This window comes from Solea senegalensis, linkage group LG9, assembly GCF_019176455.1.
Source record: "Solea senegalensis isolate Sse05_10M linkage group LG9, IFAPA_SoseM_1, whole genome shotgun sequence".
In the NCBI taxonomy this organism is placed as follows: Eukaryota; Metazoa; Chordata; class Actinopteri; order Pleuronectiformes; family Soleidae; genus Solea; species Solea senegalensis.
In genome coordinates, this window is record NC_058029.1 from 15,737,111 (window position 1) to 15,753,981 (window position 16,871).

Here is a 16,871-nt window from a genome sequence, read left to right on the forward strand (position 1 = left end):
ACTTCTGTTTTATAGCTGATAAGGAAATATTTCAGCATGATAAGGCTTTCAGCGAGGAGACAAGTTTGGTGTCTTATATACAATTAGACAAATCAGTGTGTAGTGGAGCACTTAAGTGTCCTTGACCGTCCTGGTTATGGTTAATTTCTTACGCACGCAGGTTTATGAAAGTAAAAGATAATGAATACAATACTGTAACTCAAAAACTGACCTTTCATTAAACCCTTTACCCTGAAAGCTTATGCTCTCTAAACTTTAGCCACGACTGCTTGGATGAATGGTTGCTCAGATGTAATATAACACATCATACTCCCACGCTTGTGTGCATGGATGCACAGGAGAGCACATCCTCTCACACATTGTAATAAGGCACTGCGCGGCCAAAATAAGCCCTTTCAGTGAGCCAGATACACAAACACACATAGACACACACAAGCAGACACAAAATTATCCCCAGTCTACCCCCTGCAGTTGTCAGCCACTAGAGGAATTTGGTTTCAAAACACTGCCCAAGTCTACATGGTGAGCAGGGGATTACAATGCAGTTCTCCTCACAGCGAGCCAAGAACCAGCCAAATCCTGCCTGGGATTACAGCCTTCTCCTCCTTCTCACACTTTACAGTTCTTTCAATGTACATTCCCTCAGGGCCTGTTTTGTTCTCTGAATCACTCGTTTTCTTTTTCTTTACCTTCTTCTACCTCTCTTCATCATCGTTCATCATCATTTCTCTCAATGTCCAACTCATCCATCATTCTTGACCTCTTTTCCTTACATTTTTGACATCCCTGAGCTCTTTTTGTTTCCCTGCTCACACACACACACACACCTCTGCTCAGAAGAGAGACCCAGAGAAAGGAAAGACACAAGAACGAGAACCTCCTAACTGTTGTATGGCTCAAGTGGTCACACTACAGGAAAAAAACAACGCACACAAATGTTAAATGTCATTATTTTTATATTTTAATCATTGGACATTTGTCTGACTATATACAGTGCTTAACACACCTATTATGCCACCTGTCATTAAAACGAGAAAGACTTGTTTAAAACTTAATTTATTTGGCGAATATGAAACTGAATTCATCTTTTCAAACCCAAATTTGAGGCTTCTTCTCTGAGAAATGAATCAAGTAAATAACTATAATTTGACATGTTAATTAAGAAATAATGTGTTTTACTATTTTTTCAAGTTATTTTTAAAAAAACAGTACATTTGAAAATTCATGGATAACTAATAAATATCATTTCAGTTAAAGAGCTTTGACATACTGGTGTATTAACCACAGAAACGTAAAAATGTACATATGTATGTATATATGTATATACATATATATACATATGTATATATATATATATATATATATATATATATATACATATATATACATATATATATACATATATATATATATATATATATATATATATATATATGTATATATATATCTATATATATATACATATATATATATCTATATATATATACATATATAATTCACATTTTGATTCCTAAGTTCCTAAGCAAAATTGTCTTTTGTGTCATTAGGGTTAAATTGCCCATCAACCGCCAAAATCATTCAGGAAATTGGAACAAAGAGACAACAAGCACACATGCTCCCCATCTGACCGCAGCTGATATGGTGGCATAGCAACCGTGAGAGGTTATTAAGTTTAACAACACAGACACATGTAGGTTTTATACGAAAATCTTACTGGACGAGATCGAGAGAGAGGGTTAAAAGGATAATGTTGAAATAAGAGACATCAGATGCAAGAAATTACAGAAATGATTTACCTTGTGCATTATTTGTTATTTGTGCAACTAAGGCGCACTGTGCCCAATTTAGTTTTCAGTATGACTCAGTATGATCAGTGTGGATATACTGATCCTGAACACTCAGACTAGAGAAGACACGAAGATGAGTAGTAGAACCTAGTAGAAACTAAGTGATGAACAATAATTTATAAATACATAAAAAGTGGAAACAGAGTCGTGCCAACAAATCACATTAGCATAGCAACAGAGAGAAATGGCCACAGCAATCCATTTTTTAAGAATGAGAAACATAGCTCTAAATTTTTATACCAAAACATGAATATGATGTGAATGTAAAAATTAGGAAAATATTATTACCACAATACCTAAAAGTCAAAACCAGTACTTTTTTTAGGTACATAACTGATTAAATTCAGCAATATTCAAAATCTTCTGCATACAAGTGTGCATGGCAGTTAGCTTAAAATACAATGTGTGAATAAGTGAAACACTCTGATGGGTAAAATAGCTATACAATAGTGCCCATCTTCACACCACACATGTAATTCTGACCGGGCACACTCACTTAAACTAAAACCAATATACAGTAACGGTGGTGACAGCAGCTGCCACACATATGAGTCCCTTTACAACTCACTAAATTCTGGATCATGTATTCTTCAGGGAAATAAAAAGCCACACCTGCCATGGGAGTGTAATATGATACTCATCTTCTTACTTCATAATAGAGAGGGACACTCCATCAAAACACACACTTTCATACTGAGGAGGTGTGTATTGATTTTTTTTAGTGTGTTTTACCCACAAGGGACAGTGTAATGAGTCTACAAGCAGAGTTCCCAGAGGGGGGAACCATGAACCAGAGACAAAAGATGTTTTCCTTTTTCATAAAAATAGCCACGGGTGACACGGACGGACTCCTCTCGTAGGTATGTTTGAAAATCTTAACTGCAATTGTTTCCACCAGGGAGATGTTTTCTGAGATCTGGGCTCTCATTAGGTTCTGTGAATCATACGACTACCGATAGCAGCAACAGCAAGAGATGGATGGACAATGTTCCGCAAAGGAAAATCTAATTCTACTTAGAGTTCAATTTAGGGCTAAGACTCCATTGTTCACCGGCACAAAACGAGAGAGAGAAATAAACTAACTAACTAAGGCAGGACTAAGTACGCTCATGCGATTGGAAAAAAAAAAAAAACACAGTTGAAGGTAAGTTCAAAACTTGTTTTTTAAATGAAAACTGAAAAACAGAAATTCTCCTTCCTAAATAAATAAATTTCAAGACAAGATGACCAAATACTCACTGTCAATCCAGATATCGTTTCAAGGCTCTGAGCAGCAGGTTGTTGGTGGATTGGTTTTGTGAAGCTCAGCTTCTGCCCTCCACATATCAGTCCTACATTAATCCCACATGGTTGGTTTTTGCATCACAACTATGAGAAGTTCAAGTAGTGAAGTACATTTCAGTGTGAGATGTCTTCCAGTGAAACTGCATTAACAGCTGCTGTGCATCACAGTATTGTGGTTACTCTTTTCTGCAGTGGGAGAGAAATACTAGCTGGTAGGTTATTCTGAGGTTCCCTTTTTAGCCTTTTGTTAGCGGTAGACAGGCGACCCACTCTTCATGGAAACCTCATCAGGTCTGAGTGACACCACATCAGTGGTCCTCTTCTGGCCCAAAAGAGAGCAATTTATTCATATGCTTAGTAATAATGTGACAACCCTGTTAACCCAGATAATGAATTAAAGTGGGCGGTGAGGAGGGTGCTTGGATAAGAGGAGAGGCGTTGGCCTATAATGCTGACAAGTATCATACCAACAAAATGACTTCTCCATGGCGACTACAATTGACCCTTAGTATGACTGACAAACAGACAGTGAAGCTAACCGAGCAGGCCTAAACGTGGAGACACTGTAAATCTGTCCATATGCATTCACGCAAGGATGGATGTATCATTTATTCAAAGATAAGTTAAATTAGGTCGAAGTTTTTCTGGAAACAAATAATCACCAATAAAGTTACCGTGTGCATCGTTGACAGAAACAGGTAGAGCGATTTGACTTTAATTGAACGACGAGACACAGAAACACAACTCTGCACAGGATGTGAAGAGACATCGTCTCACCACGGAAAAGGAGATGCTCAAACATAACTGACAACCTCAGAGGCAAATAAAGCTTTCAGTGACTCCTATAAACTCAAACTCTTTCTCAATTGCAGAAATTAAAGATGAAACTGCCTCGACACAGTATATCACTGAAGTGTGAGTTTTATTGCCTCTAGTTCTCTGTCTAACTGTATGATGGGAGAACGTCAGTCATTCTGCTGAATTGACAATGAAGGTTGGGCGTTAAATACAACAGTCTCAGTGTGAATACAGTATACAGTATACACTTCACATTTGTAGCATAATTGTCCATGTTATAGTTGCCTTTAGTGCAGCAGCTATTCATTTTGTGTTCTAAGAGTAAAAGCCAGGGTACAAGCACATGTTTTCAAATGACTTTTAAAGCTTTCTTGTAAATACACATATTTTTTTTAGCATTTATTTTATTTAGATATTTATTTAGAAGAGCTTTTGAAATTCAGTAGCATGGTGACAGTTTCCTTTTGTGCATTTTCTTATATTATTGGTTTATTGGTTTTCCTTAATGTTTTACTGTGTATTTTACTCCAGAGTGTTTGTTTTCTTCTTTCTTTTAATGTGAAGCCCTATGAGTACCTTGCAGATATTGTAAAGTGCTATATAAATAAAACAATGATTGTTGATTGAGTGATTGATTGATTCCACCTGCTCTTAAACTAGGTTTTTCACAGCACAACATATGAAATAAGGTCATAAATAATCTCTGCTCTCCCTCTCTCATCGATTATGTTGGCAGACAGAGAGAAACTACTGAATTCTGCCTGATTAGTAGCACAGTCTGAAGGATTTTCCAGAATGAACAAATTCGCGAACAGCTCGGACCACAGCCGCACAAATAGTTATTGAACATTGCAAAATTAGTAATAGCTGGTAAACTAAAACAAAAACTGAACAAAACATGTTTGCTGATTCATTCCACCCCAGATCATATTTAATTTGAGACATTTTACGGCGTTGTTAGACCTTGAATAGCAAAAGGATATTTTAAGGATCTCAGGGACCCTGCAGAGCTGTTGGCTTAATTTGTGAGTGTAAGAAAGGAGATAAATATTGCCCTTTCACCTCATATTCCTGTTTAAAGCCATAGCCCTCGGCAGTCTTCATTTGGTTGATGTGCTGGAGGAGGTCAGCCACTCGCACGGCAGGGTGGAGCTGCCCCGTGTGGTAGGGGGAGCCTTTACGTCCACACTGGTGCCTCGGGGAGCCTCCCAGCAGACTGCTGGCCTCAGTCACCGAACTACGAGCATCGCCTGAACCAGATACAGACACATTTGCAATGGTAGTGCAACGACAGGTGGACAAATTCATGAACATGACACACTGAGTGATGTAAAATAGGAAACACATTTCTGTGGTACCATTTGCATTTTACATGCCACACATTGGTGTGGCAGCAAACTGCCTGCTGATATGGACACATACAGGCTTTTGTCTGCAAAGATGTCTCTATGATAGATTTTATGTAGAAGTGACAGCAGCCCTGCCCCTGATGACAGGTGACGCCGACCAGGATGTGTAGCAACCTTTAGAGTAAACACATCCTCCTTTTCACTGAGACTGACACTATTAGAGAAGAGATCGAGATGAAAAGTGATGTCATCAATCACAAGTGATGTCTTTCACTTATACAATTCTCTCTTTTCTTTGAAATACTGAGATTTTCTTTGTGTATCAGCTGCAGACAGTGAGTAGCCGAGGGTATCGAAATATCTTTTTCATGCCGGGCGATAACTATCTCTCAGAGTGAATGAGCGGCGGTCAGTGAGATAATAAAGTGAAGGGTGACATACATCAATGTTTGGAATCACATTCAGTAGCTTTTGAGAACACGGTGAGTCTGCATATATCTTACTGCGTGTACCGCAGGTATGTGCATCCATGAAGGAAAGAGCCATCCTTTCATCCTCCTGAAGAGTGCTCTGGTCGGTGAAACTGCGCTCCATGGAGCCCATATGGTTCTTCTCCTGCCGGTAGGTAATGGGGGTCTTATTCATGTTTACTGGCTTTCTATTGGTGGATAAAGAGAGCAGAAGGACAAGAATACAGGAGGAATGGTGACAGACAGAGGAAGAGAGAGAGAAAGAAAATATTATGTTTATTTATTAAGAAAAACACAAAAAAACATGAAAGAAAAGGCTGATTAGGTATATCCAGCATTGTTTTCCCTATGACTTATGACAGCCAAAGCACATGCGTGTATATGATGAATCATAAAATGATGGAAAACTAAAATGGTGGAGTCACTTACGGGTAGTAAGAGTTGTAGTCCCTTCTGGTAAGAGTGCAGGAGGAGAAACAAACATTAGGAGAAAGATATGTAAGATGAAAGCAATGTCAGCTGAGGGCAGAAAGCATTGATTACAGTGAAAATGAGACCCATCCTCTTCTCAGGTTCGGGCGGTGAAGGCAGCCACATGACACGTGCGAATGTAGGCGCTGTCAAACCAAAACCACAGCAAAGCAGAAAATGTGTGTTTCCTTCAATCGAATATGTCTCGGTGTTACACTTCAAGGACTAGACCACGTGGCTTTCTGCCACAGTAAATTTAGCGATCAATGCCCCAGGTGGCTTTGCAGCGGGGCCCTGGGCTAGTGTGCGTAGTAGTGGTGACTTTGGAAAAATCAGCATTACTCAGTATTATCTGAACTCCGTGTCGGCCGTTTAATAATGATTGCTGGTGCCTTGAGTGACTTGACATTTGTCATGGCAGCATGTCTTATCTAAGACAGGTTAAGCCTTGTTGAGACTTGAACTTTGGCTGGCACAGCTGCAGCTACATTAATGCAGAGCCAAAGGTGTAGATGAGCTGCTGTGGACATGTGGGATCACTGACTAATAATCTCTAAAAGCACCTTTTCCCTCCCAATTACCATCTCATTTAAGGGTCAGGCTTTTGCTTGGTGTGTGTAATTAAGTGGCTAATTGAATTGCATCCATCTTTAATTAAATACTTCACACTCAGATAGGCTGTGCAGATGACGAGTTGTTTGGTCCCTGTGGTGGAACATTAGGGAGTGAAAACAATGCAGCTCTGGGCTGTTGGTCCAGCATCTTCCCTAAAAAAGCATGGCCTTTCAGAGGGGTTGGCATGTATAAAATCTGATTAATGAATTGTTCCAAAACAAAATGTAATGAGAAAAACAATGTGGTATGACTTTGCATAATGAGGCGCGTGTTTTTGTGCGCAACAGTTATAAGCAGATGTTTACCCTTTCTTAATGATGATGATGACGGCGCCCAGCAGGAGGATGAGGACGACCAGACCACCGGCACACACCCCGAGAATCAGCCCCATCTCCTCAGAGTGTTGGGACACCTCCAAAGCCTTGCGGTGATCTTTGCAGGCCGCTGAAAACACAAACACACACGCATGATTTGAATATTTCATCATTTAAATCTAGAGTCTGAGGGTGTGCGTCTTTCGTGTGCACAATTACACTATTTTCAAAATAAGATTTTCGAACAAGAATGACGCGGTTGCGTATCCATGTCCTGCCAAGATGAAAACGTCTCATCTTTCTGGGATGCACCGAGCACATTCAGTCCATCTTCTGATCCTTTTTTGTTTTTGTTTAATGCATTTAATAATTCAGTGATGCTGCAGCAACTTCAGTCATCACTGAAACACTGAAAGATTTAGCTGCTTATTAAAGATGGACTGCAAACAGGAGCACAACCCCACAAGCACCTTGGTGAGAAACACCTCTGGCTTCTTCCACACATTTCCGAGCATTTATTTATTATTTATTTTTTATTAATGCTGCATGTTAATGGCCTCTCACAGGAAAGGTAAAAGCAAATAGTGTGACAACAAAAAGGATGAGAGGAAAACTGAATTTACAGCTTTGAAGAATCAGGCGTCCCTCCGAACGTAAAAGTAACACCAGCATTCATTCTACCAGCAATGATACTTTCGAGGAGTATTTCCAAATGGCAAAATAGTAGATAAAGTCTTGAACAAGGCAGAACACTTTTGTCCAGGTTGTCCAGGCCGACAAGCTGCAGATTAGATAATTACAACTTGCTCTTTGTTGAATGAAATAATTAGCTTGCAAGCAGATTTCTTTGAAATGGTTTTCAACAAGCCGTTTAGTCTGTTCCACGTTAACGCAGAGAGAGTGAGAACATGAACAAACAGTGATGAACGGGTGTACAGGAGGGAAGTATTGTTGCAAGGGCTGCAAATACAATGAGATACCACCTCGTCCGTCTTAGAGTAGCGCAATGACATGCAGTGAAAATATTCCTTGTGATATTAAAAATGCACTTTTTCATCCACACGCAGCTTTATGTGTGGATGAAGGTGCCTTGAAGTCTGAGAGCTACTGGAAAGGTTGTAATAATAATAGCAGGTCATTGATTTTCCAGGTATAAGGCTTCATTTTTATGGAAATGGTGCTGAGTGCTTGGTCTTTTCTTTGCCTTGTTCTTGGGTCCCACTGATCTAGTTTTTCTCCTGTGTGTGTCAGTCTGTCCTCCAGGCCCCGACAGCCCTGAAAAAAAACCCTTCTGAGCACAACCTATCTGGAAAGCAGCAGAAAGTCAGAGCAGGCCTCAGGATAAAGCTCTATCTTGCAGCCTGCTGGGGAAGAATCAGATCTGGGGCAGAGAAAATGAAACCAGAGCCATGTTTTAGCCCAAATATCTGCAGCCGTGGGCACTTTATTGGTGCTTTTGAAATCCTATCCTAAACAAAGATGAAAGTAGAACAATACCATTTCATTCTTTGTCAGGATGTATTTTTTTAAAACAATCATGGGTGTCTCTGCCTGCCTGGCGTTATCTGAAAGCAGTTCTTCTCAGGTTGCTCATAACAAGTTGTGATCCCTGTAGAAAATATAGCATTTAAGCATATTTGTGTTTAGTGTATACACTTTTTTTTGTGTTTGTTTAATTAAATAATGTTTAATAAATCCACTATTAAGTGCTCCATTCAAAAACAGCCTCAGTCACACACTCCTCACTGTTTATTTTATGCAATGACTACTTAAATTACACCAAGAGTGAAACAGGATTTTTTTTATAATGGCTAAAAATGAGCATGAGGAGGAGAAAAAATCAATTTCAGGTTTTTTGACATTTTGGACAGATAAGGCGGTTTTGCCACATTTAGCCACAAAATTTCCATTAAGCCAAACATGAGCATGAAATAGATTTCCACATGAACCCATGCACCTGCCAGCTGCCCTGATGGTGGAAATAGGCACTTAGAGGAGAAATGGAGGTCTATTGTGTTGAGCCTGCCAGAGGATCCTTAATTAAACTGTCACCTGGAAGTTGAAATGTAATCTCCAGCTTTGTTATCCAAGCCAGAATCATTTGCCTCCACTTTACTTTTGATGGTCTGCATGATAATAATGGCTTAGCAACCAATGATGCAGGGGCTATGTTAATCGTAGTGGGATCACAGGATCTCAAACAGCAACAAGAAACCTGTCTGACCCTTCACACCTTGAAATGAGATATTACCCTGATATTTCTCAGTTTGCTTTTAGTGTTTTCCCCGAGTTACATCACTATGCAAGAGTGTGATGAAATACGTAATGCAGATTGTGTTCTCCATCACTGCTACATCTTTTATCTCCCCTTATAAATATATATATATATACACATGTAATACTGTCTTAAGCTAATTACTTTGTCACTTTATCCAGCTCCATTGTTATTTTCCTTTTTCCATTCCTTGCAAAGTGTGAAAGAAAAGCGCCAAGCTCAGTGTAAAGCCCTTTGCTGAAAGAGAGCATAATTAATCAGTGCCCAACCAGGTGTCTGTGTGGGGCAGATGGAGTGAGACGCTGAGCTGAAATGGCTGGCCTTGCCTTTTGGCTTAATGCTTGAGGAGAGCCTCATCTCTTTCGTTTTTCACTCACAGAAAGAGGCCTTCACCAGTAAAAGACACCCCGCCAACTTAATTTACTCGCAAGGCTTTGCCTACTGTAGCGGTGCTATGAAAACTATAAATACATGACTTTTATTCACCATGATCTGACAGTGTACCACAGCACAGAGGTTCTCCTGCCGTCAGGACTTAGAGTCAATTCCTCTGCCCTTTTCATTTTCCATTTGTGTGGGAAATCTGAGCTACAGAAGGTTTCTCTCAATGATAGGCCAAGGTAGCTCCATCTGGACTTTTTGATCTGGAGGACGCTATGAGACCACGCCGAGGTCAAAGCCCTCAGATGTAGTCATCTACTGAGCAACTGATGTGAACAAAGAGATTGTGTTTGATATAGTGTGTCCCAGCATCTGTCTGCAAACAAACAGGTTGAAAGCCTGACCTCTAATCCCTCCCTGCTTGTTGCCCTTTTCTCTCAGGCCCACAGCTAAACAGCTGTTTGTCCAGACCTGCACTTTTGAGATGGGTAGACCACGCCATTTCTATTAGTTCTTAGGTTTCGATTTATTGATATAAAAGATATTGTAACAATTATTGTTGCAGAAATGATAGAGGGAAATGTACTCAAGGTCAGAGTGTCACAGACATATTCATGTGGAATTACCTTTACGAGCAATGCGGATGCAGTTGATTCTGGACTCCTGAAAGACAAAAGAAAACACACATCAGAGGGGACAGTGTTGTGTCACATTTTGTAGAATTAAGATGCGATAAAACAAAAGAGGAAGATGTGACACACACACTTAAAACACACATTCTGAATGAACACTAAAGGATGATATTCATTCCAGTAAATGTCTGAGGGAATGCTTTACCATGTCAGGAATTATTCACTATCCTATGTTTACTCAAACCATTAAAACTAAATAATGATACAGTCTAACGAGACAAAATCCTTCTAAAGAGATTATAAATTCAATCCAAAATCTTAGTAAGTGCCCAAACAACTGGTAAGTGTTTGCAAATATACCAGATTCTTGCTGAAGGAGAAATGATGAGAGTTCAAGAGCTTTGTTAAGAGGAGGGTTTCAAACTGAAAAGATAATATTACTAAAATATCAGCTGATGGTATTTGCAGTTTTATGAAAAGGACCTTTGTCAAACAGCGCTAATGAGATGCAAAACTAATCCACTTCCATTCTGCCATATCTTGTAGGAAATGCATCATCAAATTATGATTTACAGATGCTAATTCAAGCATTATGGGGCAATCATGCAAATTTGCTCAGTCAGAAATAAGCGAAAGGCGCCATCCTAAAACTCTGGTTAAATTGCTTTTTCAACTTTCAGGCTGACAGATGTTTAGACCAGTTAATAAGATGATGGTTTGTTCTGAAAATACAGACCAAAACCATAGACAGATGGCATCTGTCAGAGACTGCCACTTTAACTCCACAAAAGAACTCCTCAGAATGAATGACACACTAAATATGTTCCTCATTGTTTAATGTATTCAAGAAAAGTTTTGTATTTGTGTATTTATGCTCTACTATGTAAAGAAGCCAAATCTCAATCTCAATGTAACGTTCTTGTAAAATAAAGGTTTGTTGATGATAATGTGTTCCATTTTTATTTCCAGCACATCAACTAACAATGTGTGTCCCTCTTTTAAGAAAAATATTATAATTGCTATTGTTTGACCTCATATGATTTTTAATGAGGCAGCTGATGAAAACATTGTTATATTGGAGTGCAGTCATCATTAGAGTATAGCGCTTCATCACACTGTGTATTCAAATATAACCCCATTAAATTATGTTTATCAACAAGACAACAAAAATCTATGTTCAGGATGCTGGCAGCTTCTTATTATAAAATAAATCTTACGGTTAGACGGGTAATGCCTGTGTTACAATTTGGCCATAAACCAAAATACTGAATGTTATTACTGGAAAAATGTGTGCAAGAAATTGGATTATGATTTTGATTGCAATTTCTTTTCTTTTTTTTAATTAAAATCATTTTGATAATATTGTGAGGTTTGTAATTATTTAAAATTGCAACCCAGACTCAATTGTACGGCATCTCTAAAAAAACGCTGACTGGTGACTTTGAGCGTTTTGAGTGATTGACTCAATTACAGAGCAAGTTGCCCATCAGAGACAGCAGATTCATCTGATCCTCCTTGTTTGTGGACAAAACATTTGAAATGAAGACAGACTACACTCACATCCCTTTACTGTATATGATGAATTAATAGCGTGTTGTGATGAATAACAAGCACATCTGAATCACTGTTTGCTGGCTCAGCGCACGAGCGTTAATATGCAGGCTCCAGATTGCGGGACGCACATCACATGGCTGTGTTGTGCCAGTCATGCCGGAGGAGCTGGTGCTTCCTGGCAGTTTTTAAAAAAACAAAACACTAAAACCAGCACGAAACAAGGCAGCAAAGACACTTCAGAGTTTACACCATGTGTGTAAGTATGTGTTTTTGTGTGTGCATGTAAGTGTAAGTGTCTGCGTGTGTGTGTGTGTGTGTGTGAGAGAGAGAGAGAGAGGGAAGAGAAGTCAGGAAATGCAAATGTAGATGTTATAAATGGCTATGCTGCTGTGCCCTGGCAAAACCTACAGTCTGTATCCACAGTCTTTCAAGCACCTCTTCAAATGGATCAATCAGAGTAATTAGAGAAGCCTGACAGCCACTCTCCAGATAATTAGCATGGGTAAATGCCAAACATACTGTTCAAATGATTCCCGTTACTTCCCTAGTCCTGTTGAAAATTAAGGGCAGTGTTGCTCCTCCACAAAGATATTACAGACAAACACTAACAACTAACTGTGCCGACCCCGACTCACTGTGCCGCACAAAAAAATGCTAAAACAGCCACGACTGCACTTACATTTGTATTTGCTGTTTAAGTGACTGACAAACATGAGCACTTTATGACCATCTCCATATGCAGACAACTGTTTTATCCAATTTAATATACAAGGGTTTTTCAGCAATCCAACCACTATCACTTCAAGCTACTTTTAGTTCAAGAGGTGCTTTTTCTTTTCTAAAATGAGTGGGGACATGGTAATTTGTTTTCCCCTTCTGTACACAATCCAAACCCTCAAATAAAAGAGTCCCACAGTACAGGCATATGCTGAATTCATTTATATGCTTCTATACAAAATTCTACTTTATTTTTTGGTTTGTGACAGTGCAAGCACAGTGCTAAAATGCAAAAAGACTGAAATGCATAATGGAATATGGAGGATAAGCAGGCCAACATAATATAAAGCAAAATAGAAAAAAAAAAACGAGCACAAAACACATTTAACACCTGCTGAAGCTTTCCAGTCTGCACAGAAGCCACGAGTCAAAACTGAGCATCTGCTCTGTGGTTTTATTATCTTTCTCATTAACACAGAAAAGAATATGTAAGTGTGGATATGTATGCAAGTCTGTCATTTTAATAATATTATTAATGTTTTAATTGTTACTATAATCTATTCATGCCAACATGTCGCAGATATATACGTGTTATGTGCTCAACAAGAAGATGCCCTTTGATTGCACTAAACAGATTTAATTGAGCAAAACCACAAGATTTTCAGCTGACAGCCAAGCTAAAGAAAACAACAAAGATTTTGCTTTCACAAAGGCCTCGTTTCTGAAATATTGACACAGGAATCAAGCTGTGTCTGTAATTATGTGCTTGCAGGAGTACATTTGGACAATTATTGACTGAAAACTGAATTGTTGAATCACTGTTTTGTTTCAGTCCTCCGGCACAGACACATGGCTGATGCACAGATTTAAACACATTTCTCACTGCTTCTGTATTTTCCACGTTTATTGGCAACAGTGTTTGAAAGCCCGGAGACAGTGGGACTGTGTGATCTGGCGCGATGCTCCACTCATTGTGGGTCATGGATGCTGGCCCCCTGCCAGGCAAAACAAAACCTAATCCCATCCGCTGGTAAAGCCAGTCCTCCCCTATCTAATCCCATGCTTAGTTGCTTAGTTGTGAGAACTGCTCAAACGGCACTCCCTCCGTGTGTTTCTTCACTGGATTGGAAAAAAGATGCTACTTGTGGGGATGAGCCACCCGGAAACACTTATCAGACTTTGTGGTGCAGAGATGCAACGCAAGAAAAAGAGAGAGCGAGAAAGAAAAAGAAAGACAGCAACTGCATCCGCAAGTACCATGAATCTAAATGTAACACGGTGTGGTAACACAGCATGTATGTACAGCATTTATTCCAAGCCGACGATCACAGAGAGCTGTGCTAGCAATGGCAACACTTCTCCACTATGTTGCCACAGAAAATTAAAGTAGCAGTTTTCTACCTCTGATCATCTGCACCTGTGTCCAATTATCTTTAAGTAATTGTCTCACCCAGGCAGCAGCTCTTCCTGTAATAGAATTTGGAAAGGTAATGGTGTGTCCTTTGGGTACGACAGCAAGACTGGAGGGCTTTGTTTGCACTTGTGAAAAAAGATAGAAACACAAACATTTCCAAGCGAAAGTGTCTACAACCAGGACTTCTTTAGTTTTTGTTTTGTGAAAAGGAAGGAATGCAGAGCTGTAGACGTTTCAACAGTCTAGAGTCTATGATTTTAGGGGCGGGATCAATTCAAAGAGTCTACCACATTATACTGTTATACAATTGTACAGTAGCCCAGAGTAGACAAATCAACCCCAGTCTGTGATTTCAGTCCTTTTATGCAACCTGAATTCCTCTAAAGGTTCTCATATGCATTTTAAAATGTGAATCAAGTCTGTTGATTATGTTCTCTTTTTCAAAAGAAACTTAACTAAATACATAAGTGTAACTAGGTGACAGCAGAACTAGAATTTTTACAAAAAGGAAATAAATCAACCAGCTTTGGGCTTCTAATTAAGAAAATGTTTTTAGCAGACTGGAGATGTTTCCCATTCATTATTAATCGCAGTCACTCTAGTCTATTTTTTTGATTTATTTTTTTAAATTTTTTAACAATGTCAGTGTGACTGAGAGTCTTTGTAACAGAAACAGTGCAACACAGGAATCATAATCTACAAGCATAATAATACTGCAAACAAGGTAGTAGAGAGTCATCAAGGGGCTTGTTTCCACATTATGAGGAAACAGAAAACTGAACTTTGTCTTCTAACAAACGAAAAACAGAAACATAAGAACAACAGCTAAAAAAAAACCCACAGACACCGTAACGGAAAAACATTCTGAAATGCTACTAATACGTAAGAGAAGAACAAGCCCTTAGGAGGCAAGGTCCCTACAATGCAATCAGTGCACATTCGTAGGAAGCAAAGGCAGCGAGGTGGAATAAATTGTGGTGCAGTTACATGGGGACTGGACAAAGTAATGCATTGAGACGACACACACTGAGACAAGCAGCCGGGGCATTTGTGCTGAAATGCCACTACTTTTTAGAAAAAGCCATGGTGAGAAAAGGCCACACTTTTTTTCACTTGTTTTTGATGGGGCTAAGATTCACATTTGTTTGAAAATCTGGCCATTTGGGATAGTCGTTCCCCAAATTACTTTAGAGTACGACTAGAGGCACAAGCAGTGTCTGTTACAGTGCATAGAGATAAATTGTAAAGTTATGTTTTTTACACAAAATTCTAGAACCTTAAATTCATAGAGCCTTTGTGGGAAGTGGTAACAATTGTATATTACACTCAGATTCAAATTTGGAGCACTAAATACAGAAGGTCTGCAGGTCCTCCAGACTCAATAGAACCTTGATACAAAACCAGTAAGAAAATCTATTTCTTTTTTGAATTGAGAACATTTTTACAAATGAATTAATAAACAATATGTATTCAAAGACCCAATCCAAGGCACACAGCTAACAAAGAGCTTATACCCATGCTAGAACAAAAAAAGAACACCAGATAAAACGAGATCATAGCAGGTTCATTGCTCTCTAAAGTAACTGCTATATATAAGGAATGTTCTCTGACACATTCTATTGATCTTCACATAAAAGCTATTGCTCTGCAAACACAGATGGACACCCTAGAGTCCAGTGATGAAAGAGAAATCAAATGAGTGGTAATTCTGTACAGTCAGTGATCAAGTAAAAGCAAATTAAGTGACCACAATCCTGAATTGAATTTGTATTAAATCAATTCACACTATACATATCTTTGGAGAAACGTCGGAGAATTCACGACCACATAGCATAGCATAGCACGGAGTATTTAAGAAGGGGCAAGGATCCAGTGAGGTAAGAAACAGATATACCCATACGTTTGTTTTCAAGTGATTATATCATTTTCAGTTAGGCTTCATAAGGTCATGAATCCTATTATGTCATTCTGCTCAGTGAGGAATCATCTGTGGGCGACAACTTTCTGGTAATGATTGAACATTTTCTATAATGTCAGTGACTCACAGGGCTCACAGGACGCTATGTGACAAGTATGTGACACGCTAATTGTTTCAAAAATGTTGAGGTTAACTCAACATCCTGTATTCTTCACCAAAGGCTCGTATTCCAACAACCAACACGTTTTGAATATTTTTGCTCTATAGTGAGGTGCCAGACCAGAGAGTCCATCACCCTAACTCCTTTTAACTAATAACCCTCTGTCTTAGGACACATTTATAGAGCAGATTTGAAAGGAATCAACAGGAGATACACAAATATACTTTGTATGCTTTTGATTCAACTGTGAATCTGTCTCAAACTGACTTTTCTATGTCCAAAGCCCTTGATGCTAGATTTTAAAAACTAAAAAGGTTATCAAATCAACCCATCAAAGTAATTCAAGGTCACTTTAGCTGGGGCTTTGACTGTTTTCCATTCAAAACAACTTAAAAATGTTACCTTCCCCCGACACAACTATTTTTTATGATAAAATCTTCCTTTGGATTTGACCAAAGAATTTAATTTTTATAGATAGCAATCCATCCCAAGGATTCTGAAATTACTTTGCATTATTCAATTATTACTGATTATTAGGAGGAGCGTGGGCTGAATGGAGGAGACTTTGTGTAATTCAGTGACTTTGCCTCTCAGTCAGAGAAACACTGACAAGTTCTATTGTGATTTAAATATATATATATACATACATATATAAGGAACTATGCTGTTTCA

General features: G+C 38.8%; 1 protein-coding gene across 5 annotated transcripts in view; it reads right to left on the reverse strand.

Annotated features, from left to right (window-relative positions):
* ptprub (protein tyrosine phosphatase receptor type Ub) overlaps positions 1 to 16,871 on the reverse strand; it is a 153,196-nt gene that overhangs the window by 26,025 nt on the left and 110,300 nt on the right. For 2 of the 5 annotated variants that reach the window (XM_044033418.1, XM_044033416.1), the window contains exons 13-17: positions 10,431 to 10,467; positions 7,140 to 7,278; positions 6,178 to 6,201; positions 5,782 to 5,936; positions 4,992 to 5,179 (exon numbers count right to left, since the gene is read on the reverse strand). In XM_044033418.1, coding sequence (XP_043889353.1) covers positions 4,992 to 5,179; positions 5,782 to 5,936; positions 6,178 to 6,201; positions 7,140 to 7,278; positions 10,431 to 10,467 — 543 coding nt within the window. The remainder of the gene's footprint in view (positions 1 to 4,991; positions 5,180 to 5,781; positions 5,937 to 6,177; positions 6,202 to 7,139; positions 7,279 to 10,430; positions 10,468 to 16,871) is intronic. The other 3 variants (XM_044033420.1, XM_044033419.1, XM_044033417.1) reach the window with 2 other exon arrangements.